The following is a 20871-nucleotide window of genomic DNA, read 5'->3' on the forward strand; positions in this document are numbered from 1 at the left end:
TAACCTGCTGCTCACTGTTTGTCCCCTTGTCACTTGTGTTTTAGAGAAAGATGAGGCTGCAATTGAGAGCTCTGAGTTCAATGCCACGTCAGTAGCTGATGTGGACAAGCGGGTGAAACGGCGGCTACTTATGGGTAACTCTTTTCTTCCTCTTTCTATATGTTGCCATGGCGCTTGTGCTTGTATCCCCGACTCCACTTCTCTTCGTTCTTCCTCCTCCTCTTCTCTCTGTCGTTATTTTGTAAATCTTTATTTTTTATTTTTTTAAACTCTGATGCCCACTGTGTTTGCCACAGTCCGTTTTATTGCAACACTGTCTAAAGGGATGAAAACGGAGCAGAAGAAGTCCCTGTTTCCAAAACTGGTCCTTCCTTATGTTATCTACTAAATCTCTGGATGGAGGTTTTCTCAATGACTGACAATTATACACACAGTTGCACCATAATCCAAATGTTTTGTGCTCCATTCCCCTCCCTTTTCATTACCCATTTAGCAAAAACAAGATGCCTGCAACAAAACAAAACCCATCTAGGGGTTCCGTCTCCAACTTGCCCCATAGATTACAGAACTACACCATGAACTATTACATTGCGCTTGGTTGAATATTCTCAAAACCACAATCCGCAGAAGGGCAGGTTAGGGCGATTACCCTTTACTAGTGAGTTTTTTGTCAGGCATTGTGTGTAAACCGGACAACCCAAACAGACCAAACAGCTCTCTTCTCCCAACACTTTTATCTTCAGGTCTTTTAAAATATCAATGTCTAGTCTTTTAGTGGGAAGATTGCTGGTGAAACTAAAGATAAAAAGAGTAAATTTGTCAAAAAATTAAACGTGCCTTTTATAATGTAACTTCTGATTTACCATATTTTAACTTGTGTTAAGGGGATGCTGCTTTTAAAAAGCACCTTATTTGTACCTTGCAAGTGCGTAATACTTGAATTAATAATAAAATGTTGTAATTAATCGCGAAAAAAATCATGCAATTAATTGCGATTAAAATTGATTTATTCATTGTAATTATGTTTTTACAACTACAATCACAGTGGGCTGACTGTTAGAAACATAATAAATATTGATTTTTGATGCTTCAAAAATCCTGTGACTAGAGATTGCATAACGATTGGAATAACTAGAAATATCTTAAGAGGGGACATATGAAAATTCTGCCATGTCTACCGACCCAAAAACAACTCCCGCGATTTGTTATGGTTCTTGTATGTCAGAAACGGCATGCTTGAATGACTGCGAATGAGCTTCCTTATTCTTTCGTCACAATGAAATGGGAGTCCCCCCCTCGTCAATCCTATCCCGCCACCCCTACACTCACTATAGATTTGATATTTGCCAAAGCACTTCACTTTGCAAATCTCGGATACACTTGGAATAGCTACTTAGCAGCATGAAGCAAATGAAGCCCTAAAGATGCACTGTGGTTGGCGGCACAGATCTGCACTAGGGTGACCACGCATTTCAGGGTTTTTTTTGGAGGGTACGGCCGGCGGGGGGCGGGGGCTGCTCTTTAGTCCAAGCACAACTCCAAAGAGGAGGACAAATATGCTACGCGAGCAACAGCTAGGCGAGCGCATCCTGTGAAGAGGGGGGAGCTGGCTCATTAGCATTTAAAGGAACAAGCACTCAAAACAGGTCACTCTGTAGAGGGCTGTTTTAGACAGGGTAAAAAGGGGGCTGTTTTAAATTATCCTTGTGGTATTTTTTTTACCAAAGTATGTTACGAACATTTCATAAAGACCTCAAGGAAACATATCAACTTGTGGTAAAATGGGCACACGATGGGTCCTTTAATATTGACATCATTAGAGATTGACTAGAAATTTAGAACAGGAAAGTTGGTGTCCTTGTCAATAGTCCCGTGTCTGTCTCACCCATCCAACCTCCCTTACTATTTCAGTCCTTAAACTATACACTTGCTCCAAGGGTCAAATAATGCTGATGGTAGTGAGTTTAGATTTGTGTCAGTTGAAAGTGTAGGGAATTGGTGTCAGATGTGGAGGGACACTGACTGACTCTCGTAAGAGATTCTAGGTGAGACCAAGTTGTAATTTAATGGTGGGACAGCTCATCAGTGACCTCTGACATATATCTGTATGTAACAGTCAGGTACTCTGTAACTGGCCAAGGTTGCTATCTAGCTAATGCTAAGCTAGCGTAATTGTCAGTCCTCTATATGTTCAATGCAACCGCTGTTAAATCTATGCTCAGCAAGCCGTGCCTTAATGCTGCCAGTAGTCTGTCCCGGTCAAAAGGTACTTGCCATTGGTTCTAACAGCTTTTCTACGGAAACCCTGTTGCTACAAAGGATGAAAAAACTGCGCAGGCCATGATTGGATCCTTAGGAAAGGAAACTTGCCACTTATTGCTTTTAGATGTTCAACCAATCTTTCCATAAATTAATCTTTTTCCTACAATCAGATTAATTAGACATAATCAAATGAGTCTTTTATATAAAGTTGTGCTTTTTCTGAAACCCTACCTCCCTGTTTCAAATGTAACCTTTCTTTTATTTTCTGAGAGAGCGGTACTTTGGAATTCCTCCCAGTGCCCTAGTACCTGAAACCGATGTGCTAAAGTTTGTTGTCTATCAAACCAGTTCCATTCTTATATATACATTTGACTTCAGCAGGTTCTGGCCCGTGTGGAGGAAGACTGAATACTTGATTTTGTCTGTCCTTCTCTCTCCTCCCTTCATGAGCTTTTTAAGTACTATATATTTAATTTTCTACCATTGTAGAAGCCTTTTCTTTATATCGTCTAGTGTTCTAGGGCTACCCCACTCTAGGTCATGAACAGCTCACTGTGACCAAAGTACAGAAAACTCACAACCAAGATTCAAGTTTATAAATCCACCCCTCCACAACAACAACCACTGTTTTAAAGGTTTCTTTGATCCCCACATCACAATACAGTGTGCTTGGGCAAGAACCTGAACTCTGGATTGCTTGCATGGTAGCGTGCTGCGTGATTTGTAAATATAAAAGTCCATACAGTCTATACAGTGTCCCAAAAACCTGTTCACTTGTATCAGTAGTAATATTCAACTTGAATATTAAAAGCTTATTGGTGTCCTATTGTATTTGGATACTTGCCCTAACCCTAACAATGTAATGACCAGTGCTGTTTGTTTGGATGCTGAGAGTGGAAGGTGTCACAGTGCTGCTCCGGCGCAGCCTGAACAGCAGCAGTGTGTTAGATTTGACATGGCCATCAGTTTGTGGGCTTCGCCTGACATGCGGCTCTCATGTCTTTGCCCCCGCTGCCATCTACATGGTGTAAAAAAACGGAAAAAACTGACCTGCAAGCGAGACTTTGACAAAAAGACGCTGCTGAGATGAGGACTGTAGGTGAAGGACTCGGGGAATGGGAGGGGAAAGGGCGGGGAGGGGAGGGATTGTGAGAGACTTGATGAAAAGCAATCTGATTTCATGTTGTAGAATTCTAGAAAACCAAGAGCCAGGTGCTGGACACATGTAAGCAAAGTGTCAAAATAGAGACTCAGTGGTGGTACAGTTTTGTGGCCCCGAAACCCAAATAAACCTCTGGACAGATTGAGCTTAGCTGTGGTGTGTCTGTGCACAATAGAGGTGTATCCATGCAGTGCGATTTTAGGCCAGGGCTATGCTAACCGACATTTAGTTGCCCATCACAGGGAAAAAATGGGGATATTGTTGAGCGCTGACATGTGACCGTGCCCCTCTCTCCTTCTCCCAACAATGCAGCAGTTGCAGCTGCTTGGCACGACACTTTAGTATACATTCTCACACGCTCTCCAGCTTTAATCAATAGAACGTCTGTCCACCTCTCACAGAAAGAGCGGTCAGCGTTTTCAATTCGAGGACTCTGACTGACATGTATATACTTGATGTCTTCCCTCCCCTTCATGACACATTGTAATCCCCACAGATGGAGTCGCCGTCCTTGTTCCGTCTGCAGAGAGTTGTGTTCAGTTGCTTTCATATTTCCCAACTCCTCTAATCGAAATTGGTCCCTTCCATTTTATCTAGTCAAAGAGCCTGATGGTTGTTCTTTATCATATCAAGTATCCAAAATTAAATTTCAGATACAATCTGAAAACTGTGTGATCCTGACAAAATACAAAAGGGAATATGGAAATTCCTTGTTGTTACTTCATTGTCTGTTTCATAGTTTATCAAATATGTTCAACACAATCAGTGGAATTGAAATTCCATTGAATCAAAAGTTCATTCCACAGAATAAGCAGTATTAGATGCCGTCATAAGCAATACAAGAAGATGGCACACCATTTATTTTTTAATTTCTATAATTTCCCCCAAAAAAAGTCACTAAGAGGGTATCCAGCCCTATAAAACATGGAGATACCATGCTAAAAACTCATCTGAGTCATAGCCTGGTATGTGGACAGTAATCATGGAAAGTTTTACTTTGATAGAGTGAAGTTGAACCACTATGGAGGCTCTAGAGTACACAATCCTCATGGCAAAGAAATTGGAGGAGTGAAAATCTAGTTTGTCTATCAAGTCCGGCTGTGGTTGGCCGATTTGCACGTTTCAATCACTCCTTTTTATCGTCAGAGCCTATTGGATATGACTAGCCCTACGTGGTAAATAGTGACAACTCCCTTAGCCACTCAGAAGCCAAACAGTGATGTTTGGCTTTGAAAAAAAAGAAAGTGCCCAGAAAAGAAAAGCGCTGAAATATTTTGTATGACGCATAACATGGCTGCTGGACGTATTACACTCAAAAAACAGCAGATTAAATTAAGATTTCAGTTAAAAAAGGAAACGGTAATGGCCATTTATGATTGATATGGTTCTGATTACCAATTATCAGAACCATATCAATGGTTTATTTAGGGAAATGCTGTAGTCAGCGTCGAATGCGCTAGCGATTTGCTGCCTTGTTTCATGTTAGCTTCTATCTTCGATGGCTGTACATGTGCACTGCCTTTTGCAGAAATTTCCATAAGATATTTTCTAACTCTGTTAAGGCTTGTTAGAGTTGATATTGAAGCATTTTCAAATGGATAAGTTGTGATTGTAGACTCTAATAGTTCAAACAGTTGTGAAGCATTATTATATTTGTTTGTGATAAGTAAAGAATTGTCGAGTTGGAACTTTGTTCTGTGGCCTTTAGGGCGGCCCTTGAGCAGAACAGGTTTTAACTGTGTTAGACATCCCAGGAAGGAGAAATATATATATTTTTTAATCTTCATATTTTGAATGTTAAAATTAGGGCAGTCAAAATTAACTCGTTAATCTATGCGATTAATATGGCCAATATTAATGTGATAAAATATTTTAACAGTTAGTTAGAAAGGAGGGAGCGAGGTGGTAGCTGAAGATGGAGAGAACTTTTTGCATTGGAAGTAAAACAAACAGAGGCGTGACATATGGCGGAGAACTGTTCAGAGAAATCTGTCTACGTGTCAAACAGAAGGGGGGTGAGTGGTAAACGGACCACTGTATGCATTGCTAGGCTAAGCTAGCTGCTAGGCTACTTCCATCTCAACATCTACTCTGCACAGTCTGCAGAGGACCACCTCTGTTGCCCTAACAGAGAGCGGTTTGGAAAACGTCCGGGTTAAATGTCGGGAGATTGTTGACAAACACAGCCGTCAAATGATGGAGAGTTGAGAGCACAACAAACATGTTCATGTTCCACCCGGTGGAATTCTGCCTGCAAGATGATCACATGTGTGTAGCTTTATGTTTAAAATACAATTAAACAGTGTCTAAAATACATGGTTTCTAAAGTGATTACTCATTACTTGTAAGATTTAGTCTTTAGAAGAAAAAACAAATTAAAGTCGCAATTAATCACGATTAAATATTTTCAAAATGTACGATTAATTAAAAAAAAAATCTATTGGCAGCCGTAGATCAAATCCAATAATCTTTTCCCCCTCTTCAAAGAAATGTGCTCATTTAAAGGGCAAGTAGGTTAAATAGCCCTCATTGCTCTCCCTACCTTTCTAATCTTGTTGAACAACTTTGGTAGGTTTTAGTGCACTACTCGCTATTACTCCGCTCTTCTACATGACTAAATAATAAAAACAAATAAATTAAGAACAGGTTTAGAAATTAAATTGCAAATATATTGTTTATCAAGCAGCAACACTTATTGACAAAAATGTCACTAAAATGAATAACACTTGGGATATTTTATTTACAAAAAAGCTGTCCCCATGTACATATAGCAGTGGTAGCCGATTTAAGTGGGTTTCACTTTTATTTATACGTTAGGTATATTGATATGTTTTGGGCTTGTTGCTCTCAAATATTCTATTCCACCTGGTTACCACAGCGACCTCTCGCTTGCGCTGTGTGTGTGTTTGTTTGTGTCCATTTGTGTGTGTGTTGTTTGACATTCTCATTCCGACAGAGACAACTGAGCCGATGTGTGCTGCAGCGTGAGAATGAATAACATCAAAATATTAAAAAGTACACATAAACCATTAATGTCGGGGTTAACTCCGGTAATTTAGCACAAGGGCCGGCTTACTACTAGATAAACACATCTCTACCATTGGATGATATGAAATATGAAAGTCAGTGTCCATCCTGGACTGCTAGTACATGGTAGTGGAAGATATAGCTTATGAAAACACCATACGAAAACCACCACAATGCTTATTTTCAGGTGATATTAATCGATGATAAAAACATGATTTAAACACAAATATTATATTCGATTTTGGCCAATGAATCCCATACTAAATTTTTCTTTAAGCTAATATCAAGTAATTTCAGCAGAAAACATGACATCCCTCCACCAATCAATATGCTTCTTTAAGCAACAAGGGAGGTCTGTGTGGAGCCACAGTCCCCTTTTTAGCAGTAGAATCAAATGCAAAGGCTTTGGAAACCGCCATAAATAAATTTGTTTCATCAGGGTATACTCACAGTACAGAAGACAACTTCTGTTTCAATGTGACTTAAAATGAATTGATTTTACATTCTGGAAACTCTAGTTTGCGCTCGGCATGTACAGTGGCTGTTCGTGGTCTTGGTGTGAAGCGAGCTTACCTAGTGCGGCATGGCTTTGTGGGTAGGACAGGTCGTCCTTTAATCATGACGTCGGTGGTTTGATCCAAATAATCCTCCTCTAAGCATGTTAATGTGTCAGCAAGACACTAACAAATAAGGAGGCCGCTGCTCCTAAAAACAAATTTCGAATTCCATGCATGCATTACAAGCCAATATAGTTTCAAAAATATTATTCATTTGTAAACATTCTGGTTTTTACCTTTTCAACCTTTTCATTTAATCTTTCTGACATTTGTCTAAAGGCATCTCTGCTGCTGCATTACTATACGCTACCTTTTGTTTTTCGATTACGGTTAAAACGGTTATTTGTTACAAAGAAACACAATTAATTATAAGACAATAAACTAAAAGGTCAAAACGATGTTGTTTGACTCCATCCTAGTCCATTCCTAATGAAATATTCCCCTGCAGAAATATGTGTTGTTGCACACACAGACCAGGCTAGGAAAGAAATATGCAGGGTGAGATGGAAGGTGTAGAGGCTTGGAGAGGGGGCTTAGGGGGTTACAAGGGGCTCTTCCAGCACATCAATCACAGCCGTCTGTGCTCTCGTGCTCAGTCTGGGCCCGAGGCTGGACTGGGGCAGGGCCTGTAGAGAAAGAGGGGGCGGAGGGGTCTTACCCAACTCACCTAATGATAGGGCCAACTGTACTCGGTATAAATCACTCTGACCCATAAACACTACCTCCGCATACATCGAGTCCACCCACATGCACATGTAGATTGACACACACACAAAAAGAGTTGTTGACTGTTTACACCTGTGCAGCCAGGCGGAACTTAGCCTCACGTTAATAAAAAAGCAATACTCTCTTCCACACAATACCCGGGCTCAGGAGTGGAGAGGAGACAGGGGTCTACTGTCTTACTTCTGTTCTGCCTTCATTCTAAAACACTTCTCCGTCCAAACAGAGTTTGGAACTTCTTCTGTGGAGAGAGAGAGAGAGAGAGAAAGAGAGAGAGAGAGAGAGAGAGAGAGAGAGGTTGAACACAGATCTTTGACAGCGAGGAACAAATGCCGTCCAGCAAGCCGAGATTAAGGAAAGAAACCGTGGGATTGATGTTGTTTGGATCTGCGCAAAGAAACAAACAAATCCACAAACACCTTCCTGTTTCTCCATAGAATGTCACCACCATCTTGGCTCCGATGCAGTTTGTGGGCTCTGCGTTCTGAAAGGACAATATGCTAATACATTGACCTCTGGACATGGATGTGTTTGCCAGCCTGAAAGGGCTTTTCCTATTTTCCTCTTCACTTCTCTTAGGCACACAATCTCCTGCTGTTTTAATTAAATGGGGAAAAGCTGCCAAAAAGCAGGGGGCTTTAGTTGCTTCTGTTGTCCAGGAAAAGCCTTTGAATCCCAAATGTCAACTTTGTAGAAAATAAAGAACTTATTTTTGTTGATTTGTTGTTGTTGTTTAGAATTTGAATTGTTAAATTGACCATTTGGGTAAAAATCTAGGATGTCCTCTGGAATTACTGGTCAGATTTACCAAAAGCTACCAAAAACAGCTACCAACGGAAACATCCTTATTAGGTGTAGTCTTATTTAATCCCTTTAAACAAACATAAGTCAATGTCATATTTCAGCCTCCTCAGCAATTCTCGGGCCCCATTGGGAGAGTGTGTGCTGAGCTTTAGTAAAGCAACAAGGTGAGCTAGAGTTACCATGAGCTGGTGTTTGTCTTGGGATCAGCTCAGGCGATACTCACAAGTCCCAGCAAACATTTTATCTGCACTACGCAAAAGGCATTTCTTTCTGGAGTAAAAGATACATCAGAGTTCTGCTTAGTGTCTTCTAGACTTACTGTACAGCCCTCTACCTTGCACTAACTTTTTATTATTCTATCTAATTACATTAACCCTTCCTTTTTATTTGGATACAGGACCAACCTTTGGGCCAAAGACTTCTTCACCCTCCTTTTCCAGTATTATGTCATGTGTTTTGTGTTCTTGTAATGATGATAAACACATCTTGATTGACACTTTCTGTGTGTATGAACACTGTATCTGTCGCCATATAAAACAAAAGAAAAAATGCTTCTACTCATGAAAAGTGTTGTGATGTAATTTCCTCATCTCTGTGTCAAAAAAGCTTCATGAGAAAACACGAGAATACATTTCATCTAACTGTTTAGTTGTTTGTGTATTTTTCAACCGCATGAAGCTTTATCTCTATCTACATCACCCTCCTGTTTCTTTCTCATACTGCTTCCGAAGCGGGGGTGTCACATGTTAACACCCCCTTTTCCTCTCTCCCTCTTTCCAACTCTGTTCCGCCATCCTACAGAAACCTGCGCCGTGAACAATGGCGGCTGCGACAGGACGTGTAAAGACACGGCCACAGGGGTGCGCTGCAGCTGCCCCGTGGGATTCACTCTGCAGCCCGATGGCAAAACATGCAAAGGTCAGTAGATACACGAACGTGTGGGAACATACAAGTAGCACGGCTTTACCAACACAGTCTCACGCAGATTGTGAAATAATCTCTTTGTGTCACTACCATGCAAGCAGTGTCGCAAAAAGCTAAGCAAAATTATACAGTTGAAAGTACCATCATTGTTAGAGAATCCACCTCCCATCACACTCACACACGCACGTGAATGTGTATTATTTGTACTTTGGCAAGACTCAACCTGCATAGTATTCAAGCGCCAGGCATCTTTGCTCTTGTGAGGTAACGTTATTGGTACAAATCATGACCAATGGGCTTTCCTGATCCTAACCATACAAGATCAATATCTAACCTCAACCAAATGTCTCAACCAGCTATGCGGTGAAGGTCATGCCAAGAAATGTGAGTTTCGTAGCAACGCATCACTAAGGACGTTGTGCATGCACACAAGGCCAGGTACAGGTACAGGGCAGGCTATGACTGGTACCTAAGTGATCCAGAGCCAAACCCAACCCCTGCAATCCGCTTCACTTCCAACCGCACTAAGCTCCGGCCACGGTCACTGCCGCCACTTGTTGTTGACTTTTCCTTTGAGCGTTTTTCCTCTTCTACCAGCCTTCCACTGACATCAATGACAGTGGTTGAAGGAGAAGGCTACCGCAAGAGTGGCAATTTTAGACTAAAAAACATCAGCATTAATAAGACCCACTTGATCTTCTTAACTGTTTAAACGTTAAATTAGCTTCATATAAACCTTTGACTGCATTAACTTCAACACACGGCTATTGTTTTCATCCATTAACCAAAGTAACATTCATCTTTATGTCTTCATATAACTTCAATGAACTGATTTTGTACAGTACTGATTTGTACTGTAGGTGTAAGCAAAGATCACACAATACTTTTGACTGAATACCAATATTGCATCAATGACTACTGGTGTTTCCAAAAAATATTATTAATTAGCAGTATTATGGATATAATGACTGATATAATTAAATGGTAACGCAAGGAGTTATGAGTTATGAGAGTCTTCACAGCAACAAGGTGCAGGTCACGACACAACGGAATGACTTGTTAAATGTGAGCGGGATCTTTTAAATTGTATAATAGTGTAGATGCGCGTGTGTCTCCTGGATCGTGTGTGTGTGTTTGCGGACTCAGCTTCAGAGAATGTGACATGTAGGTGTGTAAATTCCTGGAGAAGGAGCTGTCTCAGGTCTGGCAGGCAGACGACACGTCTGCAAACTTTGATATGTTTGAACAGTGAGGCCCATGCTGCTCGATATCTCGTCCACCCATGCAATACTCACAGACAGCACCACCCAGCTGCAGACTGGCAGATGTACTCAACTAGAGGACTAGAGGACACGGAGATGACTGACTGACATCATCTTTTGAATCACTGTTGCAAGCAGTTGCTGGTGCTATGGATCTTTTAATTGATATAATAACAATATGCATGAGTTTTGTGAGCTGTTCAAAGTGCTTGATGGGATTTGTTGTTGTCCCTCGGTCTCCTTAACAAGAGTCATTTTTCAACGCTCTTGAGGTTTATACCACAGGTCTCCTCTCAACACGTAAAAACACTGAATAAAAAAGTTTCACAAATAATTGTTTTGATCAAAATGAGCCGTTTAGTGGGGGCAAGAGCCGTGATAACGTCCGATTTATCAAATTCTTCATCCTGTTCTAATGCAAAGTAAAAAACACTAAGATCTATCAAACTGATCATAAAAAAAGGATTTCAAACTGGCTAAAAGGTCAACTCATGGCAGCTTCTGGCAAGCAAACACACCAGAAAGGGATATGGCAGCACCCACAGGCCACCAAAAGTAATGTGAGTAAAATGTATGTATTTCTGACTTTATTGAGGCCAATAGAGTCACGTTAATAGATGTCATTTCGGGGTTGATAGTTGGTTCCGTTCAGCTTTAGAAGTCCCTCCAGCAGTAGTGTCTGCTGACTGACATGTAACTATACAGTTGCATGCTGGGAGAACATCCCGTCCGCCACTCTGATGTCAAGTTCAAGCCCAGCAGCTTGTGCGAACACTTCAACTCTGTCGGTGTGCGGTGATTTGTGGTCCTGACGGAACCCGGCATTTACGCTGGTGGAAAAATGAAAAGTTTCCCCTCTTGTGTTTGACCGTGAGTTGAGTGGAGAAGATGGATAGGAGTGCAGTCCAGCTGCGCCCCGCCCACATAATTTGGCTGTGGATCAGCCCCCTGGGCCTCATAAATCCCTGAGCGGGGATCAGTGCTAAGGGGAGCTGAGAGACACAGAGCAGGCGGCGCACATCAATCAGTACCTATCAACCTGGCATCAGGCAGGGAGACACACACTTTTGCATACACACACATCGGGTCTGCTTACTGCTGCTGCTTGTACCTCAGCTAGACCACAACCATGGTGTGCAGGACTTATAGGAGGTGGGAGAACCTGCATTTTGCGTGAAATCTCTGGGAACTTTCAAAATCTATTCATTTTTATTTTATTAAAGTAAACTAAACATTCTGGAGCTGAGGCAGAATTTACAAAAAGCAACCACTGTGAAGTTGTGCTTTTGTCTGGAAAAATGGCTTCCATTCTCTCTCAAAGTTTACCCACATTACCAAAGATACTGCACATGTTCTATCCGACCTCTAATGTTCAGGCCTGGGTCTCACTATCTGTCTGTCTGGAGAATGGAATGATGTTTTCTGTCCTCAGCATTGAAACATTCCATTAATCTTCAACGTGTCCTTCTCCAACCAATATGCCCATTACTCAGAGTAATTACCACAATATTCCTGAAGTTTTTCCTGGAATATTTTTACATTTAAAAAATAGTCCGCAAGAATAGCCTGTTCTCCTAAAAATGTTTCAATTAAAAAAAACTGAATAGGTTGAGGTGGATGGATGGGTCAAACGAACACTGGACTTTCACCCAGTAGACACCCGTTCAAGTCGAGTGTGAGACGTTAAGAAAGCCGTTGACAGCCTGTGCTGGGGTTTAGCCAGTGGAACAGTGACATAGATTCATTTTAACTTAATTTTAATGTTACAGTTCACTCCCATCATGTTGGAACAGAGGCAAACCCTTAAACAGACCAGATTTAAGGATTTTTTTGAAGATCTGATAGTCAGCCTTAAATGGGATGACAGAAAATTAGTGAACGATGTTGGAAGACATGCTAGAAAATTAAACCTGTTTAACAAGGGATGTAGTAAAGTTAAAAAAAACTTCTTTAGCAGAGGTTGCAGTGTCTCTGAGACTTAGTTAATCAATATCTACTGCTGAAGCGGATATATATGTGTGTATGTGTTGTCGGGAGGGGGATGTATGTCAACAGTAGCACATGTTATCTCATCAGTGTTAGCAGTATATGCGCAGACTGGTGTATAATGGCTGGCATTTAGTAGTTTACCGAACATGCAGTAGTAGCCAGCGACAAGATAAGTGTCCCACTGTGAGGTGGTCTCGTCTGACACGTTACTGAGTTGCTCAATAGACACAGACAGTTTCCGCTCTCTCTGTCTATGTCAAGCCCCGTCGCGTCTGTCTATCGTAATCATTTATATATAAACTATGTGGGGCATGTTTAAAACCTAGCAGTCCAATAAACACCCTTTCATCTCCGCTGACAGACGAGCCGGTTCAGCCTCTCACGATGACAGACAGGCCAACCCGAGGAGGCGGTTCATCGCGGGGCTCCTGTGCCGACAACTGTGTGGGAAAGGAGAGAGAGAGAAATAGAGATTGAGCGGAGGAAGATTTATTTTTTTGAACCCTTGAACCCTGCTTGATTAGAAGGTGCACGCTGAAGGAAGGATGAGTTACTTTGTGTGTTTATGTATGTGGGAGTCTGTTTCTGTGTGTTACTTGACACACATTGAGGTTGCATGTTAGTATATGTTTTGTGCACATTCAAGCTCCTTGGAGGCTGGCTGTTTGTGCTTGTGGTTGCATGTGGATAGCGTGTGGTCGGTGCACTGTGATGTACAGAACGCAGTGTGTATTTGCACCAGAGACTCGTCCCCACTGGCCTGCATTCCTCCTCTACCTGAAAAAGACACACACACACACACACACACACACACAATCAGATCAAACAGGGACATGAACACATCCGGATAGAATAGCCTTCTATCAAAGGACAATCATTACCACTTTATGCATATAAATCTAATATTTATCACAGTTTTCAGATTTCCAGTTTGTTCATTAAGAACAAGTTGTCCTTGGCTCCCCTCCTACATTTTAAGACTCTAGGAATCAAAAGTAACGCAGAGTTGAGTTGGGTAATAGGGTACTACAAGCTCCTGAGGATACAATGGTGCCTCACCAGTTACTGCCTTGTAGAGGAAAAGGATTTTAAATGATATTCTTGATTTGACAGGAAGCCAGTGCAGAGGAGCTAATACAGGAGTAAAGGAGGTAATACCGTATTGAGTATTGTGAAATATTATTAAATTACCGTAAAATGCAGGTTATAAGCCAACTTTTTTCTTTTTTTCCACCTCAACTCTGACCCCGGCAGGCGAAAATAAGGGTGAGGTTAATAAACATGTTTAAGACACGACGTAACAGTACGATGCAGCTTTTGAACTAAAGGCTAGTGACGTGGCCATGGGAAAGGGGAATTGCGCTGCGGCACTTGAAGTTGGGAGCAACGAGTCGGTGGTTAGATGTTGGAGACTGCTGCAGGGAGAACTTGCGAAGTCCGTATCAGACGACGCAGCAGCAGGAACCTTGACCAGCTGCGGTCATCGAGCCGCAAAACATCATTTGTATTGTATTACATTTGGTTTAGTCATAGACCGTAAGAAGTACACTGCAGTCTGCAGTATTATGGCCGCTGCCTTCTTGGCTTTTTGCAACCAGTGAATGGAAGTGACTTCATTTATACAGCGTAAAGGCCGTTGACAGCTCCCTGTCAAACACAAGGTAGCCCCGCCCTGAAGCATGCCCCGCTTTATGTTTTGTTTGAGTGATTGAGACCATAAAGTCTGGTTTACAATGTTTACTGAGGGATTAAATCAAGATAAATCTAAATAAGACCCACCTCGTAAATGTAAAACACTTCTGCATGTTGCTGCCTGGTTTTGATATTTGTGGCACTTTTGCTGCTCTAACAATCAATACCTTTGATGTGATAATTATATGTGTTAGTATAACTTCTGTTGATTGTTGTCCACACTGGTCCTGGGCACTAATCCAGCCATAAAGCTGCGGTCTCCATCACCTTACATGACTGCGGCCCCGTGGGCAGACCTCGCGCTGCCCCGGCCAGGCTTAGCCGGTCCCAGATTACTGGCTGTTTTATTGTTGTGTAAAAGAGAGAGTTTCCCTTGGCCCAAATACCCTCTCGGAGTGTTTGTTATTTAACAGAATCTAGTGCTGAGGTCATTTAATACCTGAATAAATACACGCTACCTCCCGGCCTGATGTCCGTCCTTTCCATCGGCATGACCCAGTGAAGAAAAACGCCGCTCTCCAAGAAAACTCGATCCCCTGTACTCAGCCCGTAATTATTTGTAGAAGTTCAGGTTTCGGGAAAATGTATTCCATTTAATTGCTTTTTACTGCAAATATTTGGTGAAACTATATTTGGTAAAAGCTCTGGAAGTATGATTAGCACATTCCTGCAAGCAAAAAGAAGCGACAACGCAAGGGTTTTATCCCTGGTCAGTTTATTCCACCTCTTTCTCTCAGGAACGGGATAACCAGTCATGCCTCTTACGTAACAGCCTGAGCCTGGGCCGAGCTGTAGATGCAGGGGTCGGAGGTGAGGAGTAAGGGTTCAGTCACTCCACCCTCATTGGTTGCGGCTTCAGTGTTAATCAATGAGGTCAGGCCCCCTCTGTCTGTATCAGGCAGCTGAGCCCCCGCAGCAGCATCGGGGTCCCTTCTGGAGTCAGGTTTCTCATTCCAAACATTGGACTTCTCAAACACAGCCTCAGGCTTACAGAATAGCAGGCAAGACGGGGGGGGGGTTGGAGAACTTGTTTCCTTTGGCCCAGGTGGATGTTAGCAAGACTTCTTCATTTGGCCCTCAGCCTCCTTCCTAGCAAGAGCAGTTTATGTAAAGAGTCCACATCCAAAAAGAAAAATGAATCCCCTCAAGGTCACTGTTCAACTACTTTTCACTACAATTCACTTCAAATTGTCGTAGGAGGTCTGGCTTTTGGACTACTGAAATATTGAATAAAAGAGGCTTGACTATGTTTTCTAAACAATACATGCTTAACTTATTTCCAATGAATAACTCAAATGTCAAATCAAGCAATCTTTTCACTCCATAACTGGGGGCCCATCTAAGGCCCATCTAAGGGCCCCAGTTAGCGTATTGAATAAAAAGTGCATAGAGGCGCGTAAACTTAAATGTCACCCAAGCTTCCAATGAAGAGTTCAAAACATCAGATCTATGTGGAGCGATGAGGAGACTGTGACATGACTACATTAAACAATTGAGTGATGTTTTTGTTTAAAGCCACCCAGCAATATTGAGTATTAGTCCCACCAACTGTTTACTTCAATGCTCCCAGCTCCTGAATGCACAGCAGGGTCATCTGACAGGAAGACCCCTTCCCAGAGGGGGTTTTAAGACATTCATTTAACAATTTTATTGCCAGTCATCGTCAAAGCCGCTCATGCTTCATACAGGGTCGCTGAGGGGCTGGAGTCAATCTCAGGTGAGCGACAGGGTAACGCCCGGATTGGTCGCCAGTCAATCGCAGGGCTGACACAGAGACATAATACCATTCACACTCACATCCACACACCTACGGGCAATTTAGAGCCACCAATCAACCTGATCCCCAGAGCTTGTCTTTGGGCCGTGGGAGGAAGCCGGACAGAATCCACGAGAAATAGAGAAATAGATCACTAGGTGGAGATTTTTATTATATTATGTGTTAAATAAAATAATGGCAATAAAGGTGTAGTTATACAACAGGGTTAATGCTACATTATGTTATGTTTTCATGGAATAGCCCAACATTTTCTTAAACTTTTTCATTTACGTCTCGTCTTGCAACGTTTTATTAGCTATGTTCAATTTGAAATAGATGGCCTTTGTCATTTGTTTTATATTTTTACTTTGGTCATTAAATTAATTAAAAATTAAGAAGGCTGTAAAAGGTACCACGTTTGGCTACCTGAAACCCGCACATGCAAGCGGCAGCAAATAGCTTGTCTGTCAGCGATATTCAAGGCAGAGAGACAAACGGCTCCTGGCAAAGGTTGGAAGTATTCATTGAAGGCGAAGCAAGATATTGAAGTATAAAGTAAATGTAAGAGATGGATCCTCTTACACAACCTGTGTGTGTGTGTGTGTGTGTGTGCGTTTCCTTTACTCAGTCTATGTACTAGTTCATCGGGGGCGTCCTCCTTAACAAATGCTTCAGGCCAGAATGCCAGATGTTTGTACATGATGTCATCAAGCTGCCCATGCATTTCAACTCACAGATTTTACATTTTTTTATCTTATTCAGAGAATGCTGTTCTAACCTTACAACTTGTTTGCAATTGTATTTGTTATAATTTAATTTTATATTGTTCCACTGCACTCCCTCCTAGGGGGTGTGCCCCCCAGTTTAGAAACCACTGACTTTGACCAGTGGTTTGCGGGGGCGGACCCACATGGACATGAAAACACGACAAACTGCAATGGTCACAGCGGAAAACATTGAGGAAAGCTCCATTGATGGAGGTTAAACACAACTGACGTTCTCGGATCTGTCAGGCTTTATCATTTCAAGATGTGCAAAGGCATAATATATTTATTTAAGCTCACAGCTTATTTAAGCTTCATTAAAGGTAATTATAGACCCTGTTATGTGTCTCAGCCATCCCCGGAGTGGTCATTAAGTGTGGGTAGCTGTGGTCGCTCTGCCAGTGTTTATGGCTGCCGGAATAATTCTGTGTCTGTCTGCATTGGGAAGACCGGGGGTGGTAACAACTTCTTTTACAAAGTCATTAGAGCAGAGACGTCGTGGGCAAAGGCAGGAATGTTCTGGACTTGCTTACACAAAAAAATGTCACCGTAAATTAACGGTAACTTACTGGCAGCAGGGACGCCAGCAACTTACCGTTATTTTATGGCTCGCTACCATAATTGAACCATAAGCCATATTTCGGATTACAATATTGTTATCGTACATTCATACACCAATTTAACCCTAAAAGTTCCTGGCATCGGAGACGTCGGTAGTTTAAAAAAATGATTTGTATAGTACTGTACAATATACTGTTACTGTATATTCAAAGATTCAAAGATTTTTATTGTCATTTACTTGTCATTTATTGCATTACAGTATGTTATATTTTATTTACAAAATAACAACAAATACTTTTGCGTTTAATTCCCCACAAATAAAAGAAAGACATAAAAACTAATTTAATACATAATTTAAAAGGCAAATATTTCAGGGACATTTGTATACAACAACAACAACAATGTTGTAACTAAAACAGTTAACTTCATAAGGGCAAGAGTATTGAACCACAGACAGTTTGTTGTACTTTTGGAGGAGTATGAGAGAGAGTAGCGTGACGTAGCACAGAACTGTGAGGTGCCTCAGCCTGGGTAAAGAATATGGGACATGAAAGCATTCAACAAGAGATGCAACAATTCTGTGAGAAGAAAGGGAAAAACATCGCAGAGATCTCAGATACAGACGGCAGATTTTGGATTTGCTACTTATGTGGTCAAATGAACGCACATTTGTGCAGTCACATCAACAGTCACTGTGCAGTCACTTCCCTCTGGGAGGCTCTACCTCCACCCTCAATACCCTGTTCATATATATATACATATGCACTGTATATTATATCTGCATTGCACTTTCTTCAGCTTTCTTTGCACTTCTGGTCAGATGCTAAACTGCATCTTGTTGTCTCAGTACCTGTACTTTCTTATGTGCAATGACAATACAGTTGAGTCTGAATCATTAGCAGCTCAGCACCATATAATGTACTGTTCTTTTATTAGATAATAGAATTAAGCAGTATTAAGTTAAGCCTATTGGTTCGGCCCTCCACTACGGTCCCAATTTCTCATGCGGCCCCTTTGGAAAATGAATTGCCCACCTAAGCTAGAGTGAACTTATACGGCCCCTTCAGGTACTTCATTTTAAAATCATCAAAAGTGTATTGAATGTAAACAGTAAAGCATTAAATACGCACCAGTGCATTCCACAAACTGACTATGTCAACGTACACATTCAAATCAGATTTTCTCAACTCCTGAAGTTGTTCCAGTGCCATTTCTCCCATGATACCTTCAAGAATCACAAATATAGAAGAAAAGATCCATTTAGTATAACCTACGTCTCCTAAAAAGAAATGTCAATGTTGCCAATCGCAGTGTGTGTAACTTGAGGAGGTAACCAGGAGCGGAGAAAATACTTCCCTTCTCAGCCCTACCAGCTACTGTCATCATGTCAAAGGAAAAGAACAGGGAGATGACCATCAGTTAATAGACAATAGGAAGGGCAAAACTGGGAATAAATTAAAAACAAGAGAGAGACAGAAAGGAAAAAAAGTACAATGTCAAGATGCGTTTAAACTTGAAAACCCCCACCTGTCATTCTCCTTAAGCCTTATTTCTTTCCCAACAGTCACAGGGATATACATCTCACCCAAATGAAGGGACAATCCCTCTAAAAGGCTGCTGACAGGGCACAGAGGTACACACAGTTTACTACATTTCTACCGGCAGCTCGTTGTGGATTCCTGTATCTGCTCCATATTTAGATGAAGGGCTCATTCAGGGGAAGCTCCCTGAGGATAGGGAGCAAGAGCATCAGGCGAGGGAGGCCAGAGTTTACCCTGATGGAAAAAAACAGTGGCTTAGTTATTTGCTGTTTTACAAGGGCCGTTTGAGAGTGTGTGCTGACTGGACCTCTCTGTCCTCTCAGCACCTTCTCTTGACCTTGTGTGTGTGCAACGTCTGAATTGATGAAGCTACCAATGCGTACTCGTCAAATACTGACCGCTTAGTGTCTCTGTGGCATTCTTGTAACCCCTCTATTGTTAGTTTGAAATGTGTCTGGGACAGTTTGCGGTGATTATGTATATAATGTCTTCTGTAAACAAACTTGAAACTACTTACTTTTCTTTTAGGTTTATTTACGCAACAAAACAAAACGGTGCCAAATTATCAAGCCCAATCTAGAATTTGCCCACCAAGGGAGCAAGTTACTTTTGCTAAATATTTAGTTTTATGCTATTTATATATTGTTGATCAAATTAATAAATATTACAACATTATCTAAATGGAATATTTTCTAATTCTTATCAATTAATTGAATGTCGCAATTGAGATATGGCCAGTGTTATTAGTGCTAACCTCACCAGAACAATTCACAGCCGGCGCTCGGTGAAGGACAATCGATTCAAAGTGCAATATCTCGTAAATGAGAGATTTTTTTTATTTTACCTCGGATCCATCTGATTCTAATGAACGGCATACCACAGGATTACCCTGATTGCATTTCATTACATCTGGCACAAACATCTGCTGGCACTCATGAAAGGTTTATCTCCAAAAGGTGAAAGGTCAATTGAACGTCACAAAGCACTATTTACTGCCATTGCTCAAGAAAATACGGGAGATTGTGACTATATTTTACAAATTGATATTTCACTCATCTTGGGTGCTCACCGTGGAACTGTGGTGACTGAATTAATCTCCTGTGACGTTGGGTTAAAGATGTGTATTTACGATTGTGTTGTATCAGAACTCGCTTTTCCGAACAAGCCTGTGAACGTGAATTTTACTCTTTTTTACATTTGTACACCAGAATGATTTGACTGCACTTCAGAGGCAATTTTCCTCTCTCTTCTTCTGTATCTAATCTCCTCCACCTTCCTCCTCCAACTTCTCCCCCTTTCCCCTCCTCTCCCAATGCTCGGTGGTGTCTTGCTGGACTTATTCCCCAGCTCAAGAGGTTAGCTGTTAATCCCTCACAGTTTTCAGCACTTTGGGCGCCAATCAAAAAGGGCTTAGCCTGTGTAATTTGCCAGACTATTGTCCCCTCTCACTTTCAGTCTTTGCTCCTGCTCCTCTCCTTGTCCTCCTCCACCTTCAACCTCTACACAGTGGGAGTCTTTCCAGCCTGATCCCTCCCCCTCTAGAAAAAGTGTTTTTCCCAGTGACAAATGGAATAAACACGTATCTGGACTTTATACATAAGAGAAATAAGGCGCAAAACCAAATTGTTTTTTTAGAGTAGTTTTCACAAGTTAAGGGTACAAAGCATTTTATGGTAACTACAAATGAGAAATGAATCAATCTGAAGGGAGGAAAATGAACTGGTATCACCTCTTCATTCTTGGCAGGATTAAAAAATAACTTTGCCCTAACAGGCCTGCATGTAGAACAAGGGATTTTATTGACGCGCTGTGCTTCCCCACTACTTTCTTTACTTTCTTTTCATATT

General features: G+C 41.5%; 1 protein-coding gene across 3 annotated transcripts in view; it reads left to right on the forward strand.

Moving 5' to 3' along the window:
* scube1 (signal peptide, CUB domain, EGF-like 1) overlaps positions 1-20871 on the forward strand; it is an 87568-nt gene that overhangs the window by 51364 nt on the left and 15333 nt on the right. For 2 of the 3 annotated variants that reach the window (XM_040173981.2, XM_078101120.1), the window contains 2 exons: positions 45-134; positions 9337-9453. In XM_040173981.2, coding sequence (XP_040029915.1) covers positions 45-134; positions 9337-9453 — 207 coding nt within the window. The remainder of the gene's footprint in view (positions 1-44; positions 135-9336; positions 9454-20871) is intronic. The other variant, XM_078101119.1, reaches the window with a different exon arrangement.

This window comes from Gasterosteus aculeatus, chromosome 4, assembly GCF_964276395.1.
Source record: "Gasterosteus aculeatus chromosome 4, fGasAcu3.hap1.1, whole genome shotgun sequence".
Taxonomy (NCBI): Eukaryota; Metazoa; Chordata; class Actinopteri; order Perciformes; family Gasterosteidae; genus Gasterosteus; species Gasterosteus aculeatus.